We start from the raw sequence: 19,508 nt of genomic DNA, 5'->3' as shown, positions 1-19,508 counted from the left end.
TGAACTGATATTGGTTTCATTTGACTTTATTGAATTCTCACTTCCATCTGTAAGTGGGTTGTGGTGTAAATGCGTGTGAAACGCAACAGTGCCTCACTGTGGCGAGAGGGGACACTGAACCGGATGTCAATGTAAAGTGTAATAGATGGCGGTACACATGTCAAGGCGAATGTTTATTGAATATTTTTCTATTTTATGAGTCGCTACAGTAGATGATCAAGTATAGTCTTAACTTTATTAATCATATATGACCACATACGATGTTGGGTGAATTAAGTCGAAATGTGCGGATATTACTAATTCAAAGGTGATAGTTGAGTGGTTCTGTAATCAACCATTATCTCAAATCGGGTAAGAAAATACTGATCTCCGTTGATGCCAAATGTGTTGTGTAAATCCTAATGTAATATGAAAATTAATTTTAGATTAGCATGTTCCTAAAGCTGCTCTATACTCCTCCGTGCTCTTATTTGAATCCCCCTCTTCTCTCTGCAGTCCGCTGTATGAGCCAGGCAGCGCCCCAACCCGAGCCCACAAGATAATGAAACCAAATCCCAAATTATATAGGGATTTTGACCAAAGGACTGTCAAGTCATCCATGTGTGTATGTGACAACAGGCTGTTTGAGGTTGTGTTTAGGGAGATATATTAATCCCTTTTTTCCCCCTTCAGGTTGTCATTTCAGACAGCGATGAAAGAGGAGTTACTCAGTGAACCATGACAAAAAGTCATCGGGACCTGACTTTAGGGGCCAAAAGTTTCCATTATACTAGTATTATGTAAATACCAAAAATAATTAAAGGCTCTAAGTCAAGCCAACAAAATATCCCTTTTTTTCCTGTTTGTTGTATCGTGTTGACAAGTAAACAGAAAACATTGTATAATTCCATTTAAAAAAGGCAGACAACTGAACATGATATTGGTTACTCTGAAACATTTATTCACTCATACAGTATAGCTGTAAACAGTGGGGGAGATAACACTTATCCAGAACAATGACAGATACAGGTCATTGATGGATTTGATTGCAGTACAGCAGAGGTCGGCTCAGGCAGTGTCAATGGGATGATGATGATGATGATGATGATGGAGGAAACTTGTTTCAATGATGAATATAAAAACACAGCCAGCTGAAGACTTAAAAAAAAAAAAAATGGATCGATAAAGAAATCAGCATGAAGAACCATTCAGTTTAACTGAGGAAATAATAATAAATGCCATTTAGCAGACGCTTTTATCCAAAGCGACTTACTACCTCAAAAGTCCAAAATAGACACAAAAACTGTAACCTGAACAAAATCATGCTAACATGCACGCTGGTCATGAAGACAAACCGTTAAAACAATATTTAAAAAAGCCACCAGCTCAGAGAAATAGCAATATACCGTAGATATCATAAATACTTTAAATCAGGGTCTGTGTATTCGGGAAATAACTTGGTTATTTAGGTCCCACGTCCAAGGCACTCTTACAGCAAGGCTATTTGTGGAACGACAGTGAAATATTTAAAAAAAAAATCTCCAATAACTTAAGGGATTTAACACCAAAGATTAAAATTTAAAAAAAAGAGGGTACGAGTTTTCTAATGATCCTCAAATCTTGTCTTTAGATTAAGGCTTACATTCAATCAGTTCAAGCGTTAACCGGCGACAGCAGGCAACCGCTTAGCGGATGTTTTGGTGGTGTCGCAGGTGAGTGGAACTGTCTAATCAGTGAGCAGCTGCTCCATCATTGTAACACAATCTGCTGCACTCACGGAGGAAGTTCAGAATGAGAAAGTGAAGGCTATATAGAAATAATTACGCTCAAATTGAAAAATCATTTAACAAAATAAATGAAGATTTCTAAAATCAGCATAATCGAGGTGTGGATTACATCTCACATTCCAGTGTCCCAACTTGTAAACAAGTCTGCATGGGTTTTTTCTTAATGCGACTGCATGCTGGGAGCCACTTGTGAATTTGACAGCTCTAATGAAGTTCCACCTCCAACACCGTCAAAACATTAGCTACGCGGCCGTCTGCTGAAGCACATCTGATTGAATTGGGCCCTAAAACTCAAGGACAGAAAGTTCATTGGCACAGGGGAACAGAATTGGCAAACAGTCTGGTGGCCTTGGATTGGTCATGAATTGGTCCAGAATAATAACACAGCTTAAAACAGTCACTCAACATTACTATTTTGAAACCTCAGTGAGAAAATTCAAGTTTTGGATCATTGAGACAGCATGACATTTTCATAAACTCTAAAAAGATCTAGCTTGTTTGTAAAAAAAGAAAACCCCTAAAATAAGGGCACTTAAAATACACAACCTGAACTGGCAGGTATTCAGAGAAGACAAATTAATTATTGCATAGAGGTCATAGGTCATGAGGAGAGAAGGAGGGCACACTACACATGCGGTATGATAATGTACATACATTCCAACTTCAGTGACAGTAGGTAAGTCTCACCAGAAATACTAAGCTTTGGTCATACACATAATTATTGGTGTCGTAATACTGCAGTGACATAAAAATAAGTGAACCATCACTACCAATGGAGTAAATGTGTTGGGGAACAGGTTTTGTTTGATACATTAAAATAACCTAAAATGAAATATTGTGCAAAAGGAATGACACTTAAATAATCAAATGATACACTGAGTGTAGAAAACATTAGGAACACCTCTTTCCATGACAGACTGACCAGGTGAATCCAGGAGAAAGTTATGATCCCTTATTGATGTCACCACTTCAAATCAGTGTAGATGATGGGGAGGAGACCGGTTAAACAAGGATTTTTAAGCTTTGAGACGAGGATTGTGTTTGTGTGCCATTCAGTGGGTGAAATCAGCAAAGCAAAATATTTAAGTGCATTTGAACGGTGTAATGTGCACCAGTTTGAGTGTGTCAAGAACTGCAACGCTGCTGGGTTTTTCACACTCAACTTGACACAGCTGTGGCGAGGATTGAAGTCGACATTTGCCAGCATCCCTGTGGAACGCGTGACAGCTTGTAGTGTCCATGCCCCGATGAATGTTTTGTATACTCCGTGTATAACGCTATGCTAGTTGGGAGTCTAAAGCCTTGTTCACATTGGCAGTTTGAAGTAACTAAAGAAATGCATATATGATTCAAATCTGTTCTTTTTCCTGCAGTAGGAACAGACAAACATATTTCAAGCCACATTTCAAAACACCTTCGTAGGTGGGTTGAAATCAGGTACTAATCGGATTCCTGGCCATGCAACTTGTGTCTGAACGGTCAAACCGGATTTATTTGCCCGCAAATGGTTTTTAGACTTATTTGGCATATCTTGTTGCTTGCTAGCCACTGACAGTTTGACAAGAACGTGGTAGCTAACAAGCTTGTTAATTGTTTACAAACAAATGAGTGAATCAGTCTACACCACTACACACACACACCCATCAATGCCATGACAGCTAGTGTAGCCATGTAAGCAAATGACTGCCGTCTGAACAAACAAATCTGATTTGGTTACTTGTAACTTGCTGTTTGGACAGTCAGTATTCCAAAACAGAATTGAAAAACACTGATTTGAGCTTTTAAGGCCTGCAGTGTGAACAAGGCTTAAGTAGTATGATGTATATAAATACCTTTGGGTGATACTTTCATGTTTATAGCTTGAAAGAAGGCAGAACATTTCATCTCTTCCTATTAGTGTCTACTCTAGGCTTCTCTTTCTCCAACCATTCTCCCCTTCTCTCCCTCTACTGCCCTTCCATCGTCTTGGTATCTCCTTCCCTGGACTCAGGTTTACTTGGCCCTGCCCCTTCACATTTTCTGGGACCTGATAGGCTGCTTGGCTCAGGTGAACCGTCCACATGGGCCCTCTGATGCATGAGGCCCTTCCGTCCATGACTCCGCCTCCGCTGCCCTGGAGACCGCCGGTGACTGTTGGCAATCTACATCGCCGAATAATAAAAAGGTAAGAAAGGGTAAGAAAAACGGTTGCTTTCTTTTCTCTTTCACCTCTTCTTCATATTTTCCTCCTCTTACCTGTTCATTCCTTAGATCCTCATCGTCCAGTTCGTTGATGGACTGCATGAGAGAGAAGAGGTTCATCCTGCCACTGCGACTGGGGCTCTGAGAGGACGCCTAGAGGGAGGATATTAAAGATGGATAAACAGGTTGGTTTTGACATTGGTTCAATGTAATATACATTTTTGAGAAGGTTTTGTCATGTCACTTGTAAGAGAGGTTGCCTACCTTGTCACTGTCGTGTACAGTGATAAGGGGATTAGCTGCAGACAGTTCCGTGGGTGGGGCGGCCGGTTCCGTGGGTGGGGCGGCCGGTTCCGTGGGTGGGGCGGCCGGTTCCGTGGGTGGGGCGGCCGGTTCCGTGGGTGGGGCGGCCGGTTCCGTGGGTGGGGCGGCCGGTTCCGTGGGTGGGGCGGCCGGTTCCGTGAGTGGGGAGGCCGGTTCCGTGAGTGGGGAGGCCGGTTCCGTGAGTGGGGAGGCCGGTTCCGTGAGTGGGGAGGCCAGTTCCGTGAGTGGGGAGGCCAGTTCCGTGAGTGGGGAGGCCAGTTCCGTGAGTGGGGAGGCCAGTTCCGTGAGTGGGGAGGCCAGTTCCGTGAGTGGGGAGGCCAGTTCCGTGAGTGGGGAGGCCAGTTCCGTGAGTGAAGCTTCTCCGTCAGTCTCAACCTTGGGGGCAGGCTCTTCAAATACCTAGTCAAGACAGAGATTGAGAGAGAAGTCTTTTGATTGCACCTCAAAATACAAATAATCCGGATCTTGACAATATCATCCTAACTAGGGCTGTTACGGTGACGGTCAGGAGTAACGCCCTTAATGAGGTCACCATTGCCCTTGATTCTAATAAATGTTGTGCTGCTATTTTTATTGACTTGGCCAAAGCTTTTGATATGGTAGACCAGTGGTTCCTAAAATGTTTATAGTCCCGTACCCTTTCAAACATTCAACCTACAGCTGCGTTCCCCCTCTAGCACCAGGGTCAGCGCACTCTCAAATGTTTTTTTTTTGCCATCATTGTAAGCCTGCCCCACACACACAAACAATACATTTATTAAACATAAGAATGAGTGAGTTTGTCACTTCCCACGAGCCGGGTTGTGACAAAGAGCTCTTATAGGACCAGGGCACTAATAATTGTGCTCTTTATTTAGCCATCTTACATATAAAACCTTATTTGTTCATCACAGGTTAATGAGAAGGGTGTGATTGAAAGGATGCACAACTCTGCAATGTTGGTTTGTATTGGAGAGAGTCTCATTCTTAAATCATTTTCCACACCCAGTCTGTGCCTGTATTTAGTTGTTTTAATGCTAGTGAGGGCCGAGAAGCCAATCTCACATAAGTACGTGGTTGCATCAGTACTTGGCACGATGAAACTGAGCACAGCCCAATCCAGAAACCTGGCAGTGGCTTCTGATTCAATTTTCACAGAACTGCTTGCTGCAATTTTGATGAGGCTCTTTTGTTAAGGTATGGAGGCAGGGCATGAAAGGGATAACGAATCCAGTTTGTTGTCCATTTCGGGAAAGCACCTGCGTAATTGTGCATCCAGCTCATTCAGGTGCATCGCTATATCACATTTGACATTGTCCGTAAGCTTGATGGAAAGGCCCGTCTTGTCGTTTTTGTTAATTCAGACAGAAAAGAGATCCAACTTCTTAATCATAGCCTCAATTTTGTCACGCACATTGGGTAGCCTAGTGGTTAGCGCATTGGACTAGTAACCGGAAGGTTGCAAGTTCAAATCCCCGAGCTGACAAGGTACAAATCTGTCGTTCTGCCCCTGAACAGGCAGTTAACCCACTGTTCCTAGGCCGTCATTGAAAATAAGAAATTGTTCTTAACTGACTTGCCTAGTAAAAAAACACAAATAAATAAATAGTTGTGGAGAGTCCCTGTCCTAGATTCAGATAACTCAGGTGACAAAAAAACCCGCCCAGATAGGCCAGTCGTGTGAGAAACTCATCATGCAAGCAGTCAGACAAGTAAACAAAACTAAGCGCATCTCAAAGAAAACACAATATAGTGTCCCTTGATAATGTGGGAGCAAGATGTACATATAGGGAGAAACATAATACTGTACCACAAGAGAAAGATACACTTAGAGTGCATTTGCCATTCTGGTAAAATGCATTGTCTATTGTATAGGACAGGAAGCCAAAGTAAGGCCATGAGAGCATAGGACAGCTGGACATACCAAGGTCAGAGGGACATACAAAGGTCAGCCAAATGACCAACTGATGGACTATAGACATAGGACATGAAGAGAAGGGACACAGTCTACTAGTCCTAATAAGGACAAGCTAAACATAAGGGGCCCATAGGATAAGATGGGCATGTATTATTTTTGGGACATGAAGAGGTCCTGTCACCATTATAACTTGACTGAAGGCAGATATGGGCGTTATTGGGCGTGAACAAGCAGGGTGCACAGATTGGGATATAATGGTGGCAGATGGACTGAGGGAAATAACTTAATTTGCATGTGGGATGGACTCATATGTTGTATGTGTATAAATCAGCCAGTGCTCTGGAAAAGTGTGTGTTCCGCGGACCATCTAGGCTTCTGATGTTTGTATTAAAAGCCTATATTGAATTCACAAGTTCTTGTAAGTGTTATATTTTGTAACGATCCTCCACAACAATAACCAGCGCACTTCTGTATGTTGTAAAAGCGTTACGTGGTCGCTGCCTATGTTATTGCATAATGCAGAAAATACGTGTCCAGAGGCCTTGCTTTAACAAAGTTAACAATTTTCACTGTAGTGTCCAAAACGTCTATCAAGCTGTCAGGCATTCTCATGGCAGCAAGAGCCTCTCGGTGGATGCTGCAGTGTACCCAAGTGGCATTGGGAGCAACTGTTTGCACGCTCGTTACCACTCTACTATGTCTCCCTGTCATGGCTTTTGCGCCATCAGTACAGATACCAACACATCTTGACCACCAAAGTCCATTTGATGCCACAAAGCTGTCCAGTACTTTAAAAATAACCTCTCATATCGTCCTGGTTTCCAGAAAAGGATGTCTTCCTTAATTGACCCCCCATAAATGTAACGGACATATACCAGGAGCTGTACCAGGCCCGCCACATCTGTTGACTCATCCAGCTGTAACGCATATAATTCTATGGCTTGTATGTGAAGCAGTAATTGTTTAAAAACAGCTCATGTGTTGTGAAACAGTGTTTGATGAAGGCATTGTCTGTATAGTTTTTTTGGGCCTTTCCCCCCGGCATTGTCCCAGCCATATCCACAGTAACAGGAAGAATGAAGTCCTCCACAATAGTATGGGGCTTGCCTGTCCTAGCCACTCAGTAGCTCACAATGTAAGTCGCTTCCAGCCTCTTCTTATTAAATGGCATCTGTTGCTTTTATACAGCTTACTACTCAAAAGTAGTCTTTATACTCGCTCAAAAAACTCCCGTGGCTTATTTTGCAAATTGTCATGTTTAGTTTCTAAATGTCTGCGCAAGAGTGAAGGTTTCCCGCGAGAGAGTAACAGTTAATGTGATTGGATGTTATTTGACATTGTGTTAATTTGCTGAACACGAGATGGTTTAATTTTATTTTTGGCAGTGGAACGAGGCTACTCAGGCGAGTAGAAAAAAAAGAGAAACTAAACCAAAACGTATAGCCCCGTTGGAAAATATGAAATGTACTGTTTGAAAATGTAAAAAAAAAAACCATTTTAATATATATATACATATATTTTTTAAATTTGGCATACCCCCGACGGCATTCCCCAGTTTGCAGATACCTGCAGTAGACCATTCCATTCTTGTGGGTCGGCTAAAGAGTATTAGTGTCTCGGAGGGGTCTTTGGCTTGGTTTGCCAACTACCTCTCTCAAAGAGTGCAGTGTTAAAGTCAGAACATCTGCTATCTCAGGCACTGCCTGTCACCAAGGGTGTGCCCCAAGGCTCAATCCTAGGCACCACGCTCTTCTCAATTTACATCAACAACATAGCTCAGGCAGTAGGAAGCTCTCTCATCCATTCTTTGCAGATGATACAGTCTTATACTCAGCTGGCCCCTCTCTGGATTCTGTGTTAAACGCTCAACAACAAAGCTTTCTTAGTGTCCAACAAGCTTTTTCTGCCCTTAACCTTGTTCTGAACACCTCCAAAACAAAGGTCATGTGGTTTGGTAAGAAGAATGCCCCTCTCCCCACAGGTGTGATTACTACCTATGAGGGTATAGAACTTTAAGTACAAGTACTTGGGAGTATGGCTAGATGGCACTGTTCTTCTCTCAGCACATATCAAAGCTGCAGGCTAAATTAATATCTAGACTTGGTTTCCTCTATCGTAATCACTCTTTCACCCCAGCTGCCAAACGAACCCTGATTCATATGACCAGCCTACCCATGCTAGATTATGGATAAGTAATTTATAGATCGGGAGGTAAGGGTGCTCGAGCGGCTAGATGTTCTTTACCATTCGGCCATCAGATTTGCCACCGATGCTCCTTATAGGAAACATCACTCTATACTTATCTGTAAACTGGTCATCTCTGTATACCCGCCGCAAGACCCACTGGTTGATGCTCATTTATAAAACCCTCTTAGGCCTCACCCCTCTCCATCTGAGATATCTACTGCAGCCATCATCCCTCACATACAACACCCGTTCTGCCAGTCGCTCCTCTTTTCAGTTCGCTGCAGCTAGCGACTGGAACGACTTGCAACAAACACTCAATCTCTTCATTCAAAGACTCATTCATGAACACTTACTGACAGTTGTGGCTGCTTTGTGTGATGCATTGATGTCTAACTTCTTGCCCTTTGTGCTGTTGTTTGTGCCCAATAATGTCTGTACCATGTTTTGTGCTGCTGCCATGTTGCTACCATATTGTCGTTGTGTTGCTGCCATGCTGTTGTCGTCTTAGGTCTCTATGTGTCACTTCTCTTGTGTTATGTGCAAGCAGAGTCAGGGTATATGCAGCAGTTTGAGCAGCCTGCCTCGTTGAACTGTGTGAAAACCATTTCTTCCTAACAAAGACCGTAATCAAGTTGCCAGAATTGTACATAATTATGACATAACATTCAAGGTTGTGCAATGTAACAGCAATATTTAGACTTAGGGTTGCCACCGGTTAGATAAAATACAGAACGGTTTTGTATTTCCCTGAAAGAATAAACGTTTTGTTTTCAAAATGATAGTTTCCGGATTCGACCATATTAAATGACCTAAGGCTCGTATTTCTGTGTTACTATATACTATACTACTTATTAGACTTTAAAAAATGTAGATGTTCTTAAGGCGAACATCAGCGGTCTGTAAACTTTGGAGATGCTTAACGTGTCTATAGAGGTCAATTACCATGAGACCGGCAATCATTCACATGACAGTTACTGACTGACAAAATGGAATGATCACCACAGCACTAATCCTAACCATAAACATTGTGTAACTTTTACCTCTTTATCTGCCTCATCAACTTCATCTGGACTCTCCGTCTCTTCTTCATCCTCCTCATCACTCTCCTCCTCCTCCTCTTCTTCGTTGCTGTGTGAAGCAGCAGACCTCTTTCTCTTCTCTCGCGACATCCGCCTCCAGAGAGCGCTGTGGCGCTGCTGACTGGAATGGAGGGTACAGTGAACATACAGGTGATTTCGACGATATCATAACCGCCACCGATAAGAGACATTATTGTGCAGCCGTATTCGTCGACCTGGCCAAGGCTTTCGACTCTGTCAATCACCACACTCTTATTGGCAGACTCAACAGCCTTGGTTTCTCAAATGACAGCCTCGCCTGGTTCACCAACTACTTCTCTGATATAGTTCAGTGTGCCAAATCGGACTCTCTTCTCTGTATACATCAATGATGTCGCTCTTGCTGCTAGTGATTCTCTGATCCACCTCTATGCAGACGACACCATTCTGTATACTTCAGGCCCTTCTTTGGACACTTAACTAACCTCCAGACGAGCTTCAATGCCATACAACTCTCCTTCCATGGCTTCCAACTGCTCTTAAAATGCAAGTAAAACTAAATGCATGCGCTTCCGATAACTGCCCGCACCTGCCCGCCCAGCCAGCATCACTACTCTGAACGGTTCGGACTTAGAATATGTGGACAACTACAAATACCAAGGTGTTTTGTCACCAAAGCCCCATATACTACCCACCACCGCGACCTGTACACTCTCGTTGGCTGGCCCTCGCTTCATATTCGTCACCAAACACACTGGCTCCAGGTCATCTATAAGTCTTTGCTAGGTAAAGCCCCACCTTATCTCAGCTCACTGGTCACCATAGCAACACCCACCCTTAGCATGTGCTCCAGCAGGTATATCTCACTGGTCACCCCCAAAGCCAAGTCCTCCTTTGGCCACCTTTCCTTCCAGTTCTCTACTGCCAATGACTGGAACAAACTGTAAAAATCACTGAAGCTGGAGACCCATATCTCCCTCGCTAGTTTTAAGCACCAGCTGTCAGAGCAGCTCACAGATCACTGCACCTGTGCATAGCCCATCTTTAAATAGCCCATCCAACTACCTCATCCCCATACTGGAATTATTCATCTTTCTCCTTTGCACCCCAGTATCTCTACTTGCACATTAATCTTCTGCACTTCTTCCATTCCAGTGTTTAATTGCTATATTGCAATTACTTTGCCACCATGGCCTATTTATTGCCTTACCTCCCTTATCTTACCTCATTTACACACTGTATATAGACTTATTTTTTCTACTGTATGTTTGATTATTCCATGTGTTGTTGTATGTGTCAATCTGCTGTGCCTCATCTTGGCCTGGTCACAGTTGTAAATGAGAACTTGTTCTCAACTAGCCTACCGGATTAAATAAAGGTGAAATAAAAACTAAAAATGTCACACACACAAACCAAACACACGATAAATGAATATGCTGACCTGGCGTTAAGGATGCCACTATAGGTGTGGAGTTGCTTCATGAAGCCGACGTTGGGCTGGACAATGGGCCTGCGGTCCCTGACGTAGGACAGAGCCACCTCCAGGGGCCAGCGCTGCTGCTTCATGGCGTAGGCCACCACTGTGGACCCAGAGCGAGACACGCCCATCTTACAATGCACCAGCACCGCCTTGCCACTCTGCCTGTATAGGGGAAGAGAGAGGTGTTGTGTCATCATTGTGCGACTACGATGGAGTGTCATCATTTGTGAGACTGTCGCTGGTTTATCCAGGGGGGGCACAACATTACAAAACATTCAAACAGTAAAAAAAGATTTATAGAAAAAGCAAATCTATGTCAAAGCCATATCGTTACATTACAATGCAGGGAGAATGTATAGGAGCAAGAGGGGAGGAGGGTGGGACTACCTGGCTGTGTTGATGAAGGTGTATGTGTCTTTCCAGTGGGACAGCAGGTCTGTAGCCTCCACGTCGTACACCCTGATGTTCATGTAGCTGAAGGACTCTGGGAAGAAGTTATCGATCTCCCGCGTAATGTTCAGGATGTATCCCACACTGAAACATCGGCAGAAACTTAGTTACCCAGCAACCACGCAACACTTTGTCTTGCTCGTTTGCACACACACCTTACACAAGTCAATAACAAGAGCTCACGCAAACCAACACAGTAAATGAAAGGTTTACTTGTTTTTCTGTAGCTCCTCAAAGTTGGCAGCATTCCACTCAGACCCCTAAAAGAGAGAGAGAGACAGAGCCTTATTCACAGAAGACGAGAGGACACTAGAAGGCCAGAGCTTTATATTCAACAACTAAACACTAGGCTCTGAAAAGGGAAGTTCGAGTCATGCGTCATTCTCTTGGTTGCAGCACACTTCCCCTGTGGCTCAGTTGATAGAGAATTGTGCATACAATGCCAGGGTTGTAGGTTTGATTCTCACAGGGGGACCAGTACCAAAATGTATGAACTCTACGCACTCACTACTGGAAGTCACTCTGGAAAATAGCATCTGCTAAATGGCTCAAATGTAAACATTTAAAAATGTACTTCCTGTCATGATCAGCCCTGAGGAGATTTCCTTACAACTTAACTGGTCCAGTGTCATATACTCTTTACAACCTCCTCATGATTAAGGTTAGGGGCTACTGCTGAGTGGCATCTGATTCCAGAGCTGTGGTTAGGGGCTACTGCTGAGTGGCATAAGCCAAAGGTCAAATGTGACAGTCAGATGGGACTCACCAGGAACAAATAGTCAAATATTTTGGAGGGCTTGTCCATCTGCGCCATGGTGACCATCATTTCATTGTCGATGTATTCCTTGTAATTCTTCATATCCATGCCTATCCTGGCCTCCAGGGCACTGCGGACCTGGGGAAGGAGACAGGAAGAGGATGGCCAACTGATCAACAGCACAACACCATGTTTGCTCCCTCTGAGAATTCAATCCATCCACAAGGTTATAAGGGGCTGTTGAGCTCTGGTTGTGACTTGGCTGGTTCAAATGGCTTGTGTTACAAGTGAGGTGTCATAGATCCGGACACAAGACTCTTCAAGTCATTCATTTAGGTCACAGACTGTAGACAGAGTGCCTCTATATTACCAGACAATTTATTTACTTCTACTTGTATTTCAGACAGCTATGTCAGCCATTGTTTGTCTGTGACCTTGACAAGTTTGGTCTTCTTGCATACTTTGGGACTTGTTCCAATATATAACATCCCATCGTCTTGTCCTTCTCTGTGGTACCTGTTTGGAGGTGATGTTCTCCAGGTCCTCTGTTCTCATGATGTCTCGGAGTTCCTCTTTGATCTGCCTCTCCACAGACACCCTTTCCGTCGAGCTGTGCAGAGAGAGTATCACTACCCACTTCCCCTTACACAGTTCTCCAACACACAAACACAGACAGAATAAAACTTTGTCTATCCAGGATGGACATTTTACTTTGGCATCACTTTCCATTAAAATAATAACATACATTCTCACATTATACACATTTAAACCAGTAAGTCCATCATGTTGTACACTGAGGACATTAATACATTCACTCACAACCGCCCGCTGTCCCAACTGCACTGGATAGATCAGTACATATACAATTTACTTTGCATTTAGTATTCCAACAGCACAAGGAACAAATTAATGTTTGGACACATTCTTCGTGGCCATGACGAAGTGCCGGACAGAGCGAAGCCTCTCAAACTGAGGGTGGGAGGGGTCGCCAACGACAGCCGGTGCCTTCTTTTGGTTGCCTTGTGGAACAGAATGCTCAAATGTGCTTGTGATCAACCAATTACTTTGCTGGCTGTGTTCACTATTCTGGTCAATTTGCTTTTGCTCCTTACGCTCAGATTAGCAGGTGGTCATATTGAACGTGAGGATGCACCAAGCTGCTGTACACCCTCTCCAGAACATCCTGGCTGACCTCAAACCCCTTTAATTTCCTGATTAAGAACAGGCGTTACCTTGCTTAAAAAAAAAAATAAAAAAAAAAAAAGAGTTCTACCAGAGCCATGTCATCCTCATACTTGAAAAGGCTCACATTGCTTCCTTGGATCTTCAGCTCATTAGTGTAGATAGAGAACAGTGAAAGGACACACCCCTGTGTTCAGGGTCAGTTCAACAGCGGGGGCCCTATTCATGAGGACCCGATGTAGGCGGTCAGTTAAAAAGTCCTTGATCCAACCTGCGAGGCCTCCGTTGACATTCAGGTCCAGTAGTCGTTTCAGCAGTGTGTATTTGCATTGTATTAACAGCTGAACTAAAATCAAAAAATAAAATGTGATTTTGCATGTTGAAGGTTACTAGCCACCATGTTCACCAAGGTCAGGGTAGCATCCTCAGTCCCCCTCTGTGCCTTATAGGCAAACTGTAACAGGTCCAGTTGATCTGCTATGGAAAGGTTCAGGTGCTTACTAACAACCCTTTCCATGCATTTGACCAAAAGTGGTGTGAGGGCCACAGGTCAAAAGTCATTTGGCCCCTGACTTCTTAGGCACCGGTACAATGGTCAACACCTTCCAGGATTTTGGCACTGTACAGGTGCTCATTAGGAGTTGAAACAGTCGTGTGAGCACTCCCTTGAGCCGGTTGGCGCATACCTACAGTACTTTGCCCCATGGTCCGTCTGGGCCCTGTGCTTTGTGTGGCTTAATATTTAAGTATGAGACCACCTCGTTCTCTTATCTGGACAGGAGAGGATTTGGGGATACTAGCACATATTTGTTTACATTCGTCTCTAACAAAACCAGTTTAGGTCGTTTACAAAGGATGAACAGTCTGCCATATTATTGTTCTCAATTTTCTTCCCATCATTGCATTAAGACCTTCCCATGCTTGTCTTGCCTGTACAGAACCGCTGGTCCACTTTATCCTAGGTCCAGGCACAGACCAGAATAATGGTAATTTGTCCAAACTCGCGTGGTAGATAGAATGTTCCCGATGGGTCCCTGGTGCACACTTGTCCAATCACATTACACAGCGTGACCCAAGTATTATCTACAAAGACATTTATTTGTGACGTTTTGTCTCGATCTGCTCTATAGACAGTGTATCCATCAATGTTCACATTTAACTAGGCAAGTCAGTTAAAAACTAATTCTTATTTACAATGACGGTCTGCACCGGTCAAACCCGGACGACGCTGTGCCAATTGTGCGCCGCCCTGTGGGACTCCCAAACACGACCGGTCGTGATACAGCCTGGTCCTGCTTGATCCACGTTTCTGTAAAGTCCTCTTCAAACGTAGCCCTTGCCGCTAACTCATCCAGTTTGTTATTTAATGACCGCACATTTCACAGGGCTCAAGATGTGGTATCAGGAACAGGGAGCAGGTGTTGGCTTCCCCGTCTCTGTACTCTGTTCCTGACACCACCTCTTGAGCCTTGCTTCGTTTCGGTTCCCTTTTTGATTTTCTAGAACTATCATCGGACAAGGTAATGCTGTTTGAGTTTGAGCTTTCTGGAGAGCGGGTGACGGTTTAGGATTAAGATCGTCACAGATGCCAAGAACAATACACTGTTAAACTTGCGACGCACTTAGATGTCGATAAAACGAAACAAAAATGTAACGATAACTATAAAAACAAACAATATAAAACAAACAATTCATCCAGTTGAGCTCAGGGTCAGGCAACATTGCCGCGCCCCCTAGGGTGTCAACAAAAAAAATAGAGACACGTGCACACACCTCTGTCCGGCGCTGTCCCTCCTGATTGACTCCAGGCCTGTCATAGCGCCCCACTCGTTTAGACAGAGGCGGTTAGACTCCACATGCCCATAGTAGTGTTGGGCCCAGTCCAGCCCACAGCCTGGAATCACTGCACCCTTCACCGCCCGCTCACAGCAGCCATGCAGCGCCTGCAGCACAGACCTGGGGACAGCGACAGACACTTTAGGCGCAGGGGTGGGCAATTCCAGTCCTCGAGGGCCTGATTGTCGTCACAATTTTGCCCCAGCTAACACACCTGACTCCAATAATCACCTAATCACGATCTTCAGTTTAGAATGCAATTTCATTAATCAGCTGTGTTGGCTAGGGATGGAGAAAAAGTGCACAATTGTCATACTTGAGTAAAAGTTAAGATATCTTAATAGAAAATGACTCAAGTAAAAGTCACCCAGTAAAATACTACTTGAGTAAAAGTCTAAAAGTATTTGGTTTCAAGTATACTTTAGTATCAAATGTAAATGTAATTGCTAAAATGTACTTAAGTATCAAAAGTAGGCCTCCTGAATGGCACAGCGGTCTAAGGCACTGCATCGCCGCGCTAGAGGCGTCACTACAGATCCGGATTCGATCCGGGCGCAACCCGGAGATCCATGAGGTGGTACAAAATTGGCCCAGCATTGTCCGGGTTAGGCCACTCGAGCAACTCCTGTGGCGGGCCGGACGCATGCACGCTGACATGGTCGCCAGTTTTTACGGTGTTTCCTCCGATGATGGGACAAGACTAACTACCAATTGGATATCACAAAACTGGGGAGAAAAATTGGCATCAGACGGCACAATTTTCATCTTTTTTTTTTAAACCGATAGCACACTCCAACACTCAGACATCATTTACAAACGAAGCATGTGTTTAGTGAGTCTGCCAGATCACAGGATGTAGTGATAACCAGGGGTGTTTTCTTGATTAAGTGTGTGAATTAGACAACTTTTCTGTCCTGCTAACAATTCAAAATGTAACAAGTACTTTTGATTATCATGGAAAATGTTTGGAGTAAAAAATTCATAATTTTCTTTAGGAATGTAGTTCAGTAAAAGTAGTCAAAAATACAAAAGTACAGTTAATGGGACAATTATGATTAAATGACTGAACAAATCATTTTAAATAAGAATTGTAACTAAGTAAACTTATACTCTGTTTTATATCTGATTTCACAATATGAGTTCATAAGAAGGGATTGTGTGACACGGACAAGGAGTAATTAAAGTTAATGAACACCATTCCAACTAGGAAGAAACTAATGGGTTGGGGACTGTGTAAACACATAAGGTCGTTAGCCTATGGTTGACCCTACAGAAACTTAGCTCTGGGTTTTTAGATAAGACAGTGAGTGCTTTCCCAAGTTTTCTATTAATTAGAACTGTCAGTTCAGTGGTGATCGATAATGTTGAGGGGTCAAAAGTTATCTGGGAGTGTGTTAGTAAGTTAGAATGAACTTTTCACCTCACTTTGTCCCGGTCGAGAGGAGGGGATTCTGTTAAAGCAATGAAATTATGTCATGATCTGTATATAAACTGTTGTTCGTGGTTAAGTGGCAGCGCGCTCCGAGAATAAATTCTATTACCTTTTATTGAAAGACTGGTCTGCATCTATTTTATGCAAACAAGAAATCTTAGAAATTCTCATAAAATAGATTAAGGGCTTTCAATTGATGAAAGCACATTGGCATAATTAAATTACATCAATAAACAACAGTTACCCCAAAAAAACGACTTAAGTTGAACTTTCAAGTATGTTTACTTAAGTACTTTACACCACTGAAAAGTGTGATACCAATAAGGCCCTCGACGACTGGAGTTGCCCACCCCTGCAGGATCTACACAGGGGAAGAGGCAAAGCCATAACAGGTGAAAGCGTAGAGGTTCTAGGTCATTCTATTACAGTACTGAAAAAGAATATTGTGTGTGTGTTTACTTTATGGAAACAGAATAAAAGTCTGGATGGAAACAGGCTTGAATAAAACCTACCACATGGTCTGGATGGAAACAGGCTTGAATAAAACCCACCACATGGTCTGTATGGAACCAGGCTTGAGTAAAACCCACCACATGGTCTGTATGGAACCAGGCTTGAATAAAACCCACCACATGGTCTGGATGGAAACAGGCTTGAATAAAACCCACCACATGGTCTGTATGGAACTAGGCTTGAATAAAACCCACCACATGGTCTGGATGGAAACAGGCTTGAATAAAACCTACCACATGGTCTGGATGGAACCAGGCTTGAATAAAACCCACCACATGGTCTGTATGGAACCAGGCTTGAATAAAACCCACCACATGGTCTGGATGGAAACAGGCTTGAATAAAACCTACCACATGGTCTGGATGGAAACAGGCTTGAATAAAACCCACCACTCAGTCTGGATGGAAACAGGCTTGAATAAAACCTACCACATGGTCTGGATGGAAACAGGCTTGAATAAAACCCACCACATGGTCTGGATGGAAACAGGCTTGAATAAAACCCACCACATGGTCTGTATGGAACTGGGCTTGAATAAAACCCACCACATGGTCTGGATGGAAACAGGCTTGAATAAAACCTACCACATGGTCTGGATGGAAACAGGCTTGAATAAAACCTACCACATGGTCTGGATGGAAACAGGCTTGAATAAAACCTACCACATGGTCTGGATGGAAACAGGCTTGAATAAAACCCACCACATGGTCTGGATGGAAACAGGCTTGAATAAAACCCACCACTCAGTCTGGATGGAACTGGGCTTGAATAAAACCCACCACATGGTCTGGATGGAAACAGGCTTGAATAAAACCTACCACATGGTCTGGATGGAACCAGGCTTGAATAAAACCCACCACATGGTCTGGATGGAAACAGGCTTGAATAAAACCTACCACATGGTCTGGATGGAAACAGGCTTGAATAAAACCTACCACATGGTCTGGATGGAACCAGGCTTGAATAAAACCCACCACATGGTCTGGATGGAAACAGGCTTGAATAAAACCCACCACATGGTCTGGATGGAAACAGGCTTGAATAAAACCTACCACATGGTCTGGATGGAAACAGGCTTGAATAAAACCTACCACATGGTCTGGATGGAACCAGGCTTGAATAAAACCCACCACATGGTCTGGATGGAAACAGGCTTGAATAAAACCCACCACATGGTCTGGATAGAAACAGGCTTGAATAAAACCCACCACATGGTCTGGATGGAAACAGGCTTGAATAAAACCCACCACATGGTCTGTATGGAACTAGGCTTGAATAAAACCCACCACATGGTCTGGATGGAAACAGGCTTGAATAAAACCTACCACATGGTCTGGATAGAAACAGGCTTGAATAAAACCCACCACATGGTCTGGATGGAAACAGGCTTGAATAAAACCCACCACATGGTCTGTATGGAACTAGGCTTGAATAAAACCCACCACATGGTCTGTATGGAACTAGGCTTGAATAAAACCTACCACATGGTCTGGATGGAAACAGGCTTGAATAAAACCCACCACATGGTCTGGATGGAAACAGGCTTGAATAAAACCCACCACATGGTCTGGATGGAACCAGGCTTGAATAAAACCCACCACATGGTCTGGATAGAAACAGGCTTGAATAAAACCCACCACATGGTCTGGATGGAAACAGGCTTGAATAAAACCTACCACATGGTCTGGATGGAAACAGGCTTGAATAAAACCCACCACATGGTCTGGATGGAACCAGGCTTGAATAAAACCCACCACATGGTCTGTATGGAACTAGGCTTGAATAAAACCCACCACATGGTCTGGATGGAACCAGGCTTGAATAAAACCCACCACATGGTCTGGATGGAAACAGGCTTGAATAAAACCCACCACATGGTCTGGATAGAAACAGGCTTGAATAAAACCCACCACATGGTCTGGATGGAAACAGGCTTGAATAAAACCCACCACATGGTCTGTATGGAACTAGGCTTGAATAAAACCCACCACATGGTCTGTATGGAACTAGGCTTGAATAAAACCCACCACTCAGTCTGGATGGAAACAGGCTTGAATAAAACCCACCACATGGTCTGGATGGAAACAGGCTTGAATAAAACCCACCACTCAGTCTGTATGGAACTAGGCTTGAATAAAACCCACCACATGGTCTGTATGGAACTAGGCTTGAATAAAACCCACCACATGGTCTGGATGGAAACAGGCTTGAATAAAACCTACCACATGGTCTGGATGGAACCAGGCTTGAATAAAACCCACCACATGGTCTGGATGGAAACAGGCTTGAATAAAACCCACCACATGGTCTGGATGGAAACAGGCTTGAATAAAACCTACCACATGGTCTGGATGGAACCAGGCTTGAATAAAACCCACCACTCAGTCTGGATGGAAACAGGCTTGAATAAAACCCACCACATGGTCTGTATGGAACTAGGCTTGA

The 19,508-nt window shown here is 43.6% G+C and overlaps 1 protein-coding gene across 20 annotated transcripts; it reads right to left on the bottom strand.

Moving 5' to 3' along the window:
* Positions 1 to 917: 917 nt before the first annotated feature.
* LOC118363400 (protein phosphatase Slingshot homolog 1-like) lies at positions 918 to 19,404 on the bottom strand. 20 transcript variants are annotated; one of them, XM_052488286.1, is made up of 16 exons: positions 19,321 to 19,404; positions 18,034 to 18,150; positions 17,839 to 17,994; positions 17,449 to 17,487; positions 17,254 to 17,409; positions 15,576 to 17,058; positions 15,056 to 15,238; positions 12,617 to 12,710; positions 12,110 to 12,238; positions 11,557 to 11,603; positions 11,281 to 11,427; positions 10,855 to 11,055; positions 9,396 to 9,555; positions 4,212 to 4,670; positions 4,002 to 4,100; positions 918 to 3,907 (listed from the first exon to the last, which is right to left on the bottom strand). In XM_052488286.1, the coding sequence occupies exons 6-16, from the start codon at positions 15,773 to 15,775 to the stop codon at positions 3,713 to 3,715; spliced, it is 1,914 nt and encodes a 637-aa protein (XP_052344246.1). In that variant the 5' UTR covers positions 15,776 to 17,058; positions 17,254 to 17,409; positions 17,449 to 17,487; positions 17,839 to 17,994; positions 18,034 to 18,150; positions 19,321 to 19,404; the 3' UTR covers positions 918 to 3,712. The 20 variants fall into 20 exon arrangements, with proteins under 20 accessions (XP_052344246.1, XP_052344247.1, XP_052344248.1 ...); XM_052488287.1 differs by lacking the exons at positions 17,254 to 17,409; positions 17,449 to 17,487; XM_052488288.1 differs by lacking the exons at positions 17,254 to 17,409; positions 17,449 to 17,487 and having other exon boundaries at positions 17,917 to 17,994.
* Between the last annotated feature and the right edge of the window lie 104 nt (positions 19,405 to 19,508).

Source organism: Oncorhynchus keta, chromosome 30 (assembly GCF_023373465.1).
Source record: "Oncorhynchus keta strain PuntledgeMale-10-30-2019 chromosome 30, Oket_V2, whole genome shotgun sequence".
Taxonomy (NCBI): domain Eukaryota; kingdom Metazoa; phylum Chordata; class Actinopteri; order Salmoniformes; family Salmonidae; genus Oncorhynchus; species Oncorhynchus keta.
The sequence above is the reverse complement of the archived record's forward strand: the minus strand, read 5'-3'. Positions and strand labels throughout refer to the sequence as shown.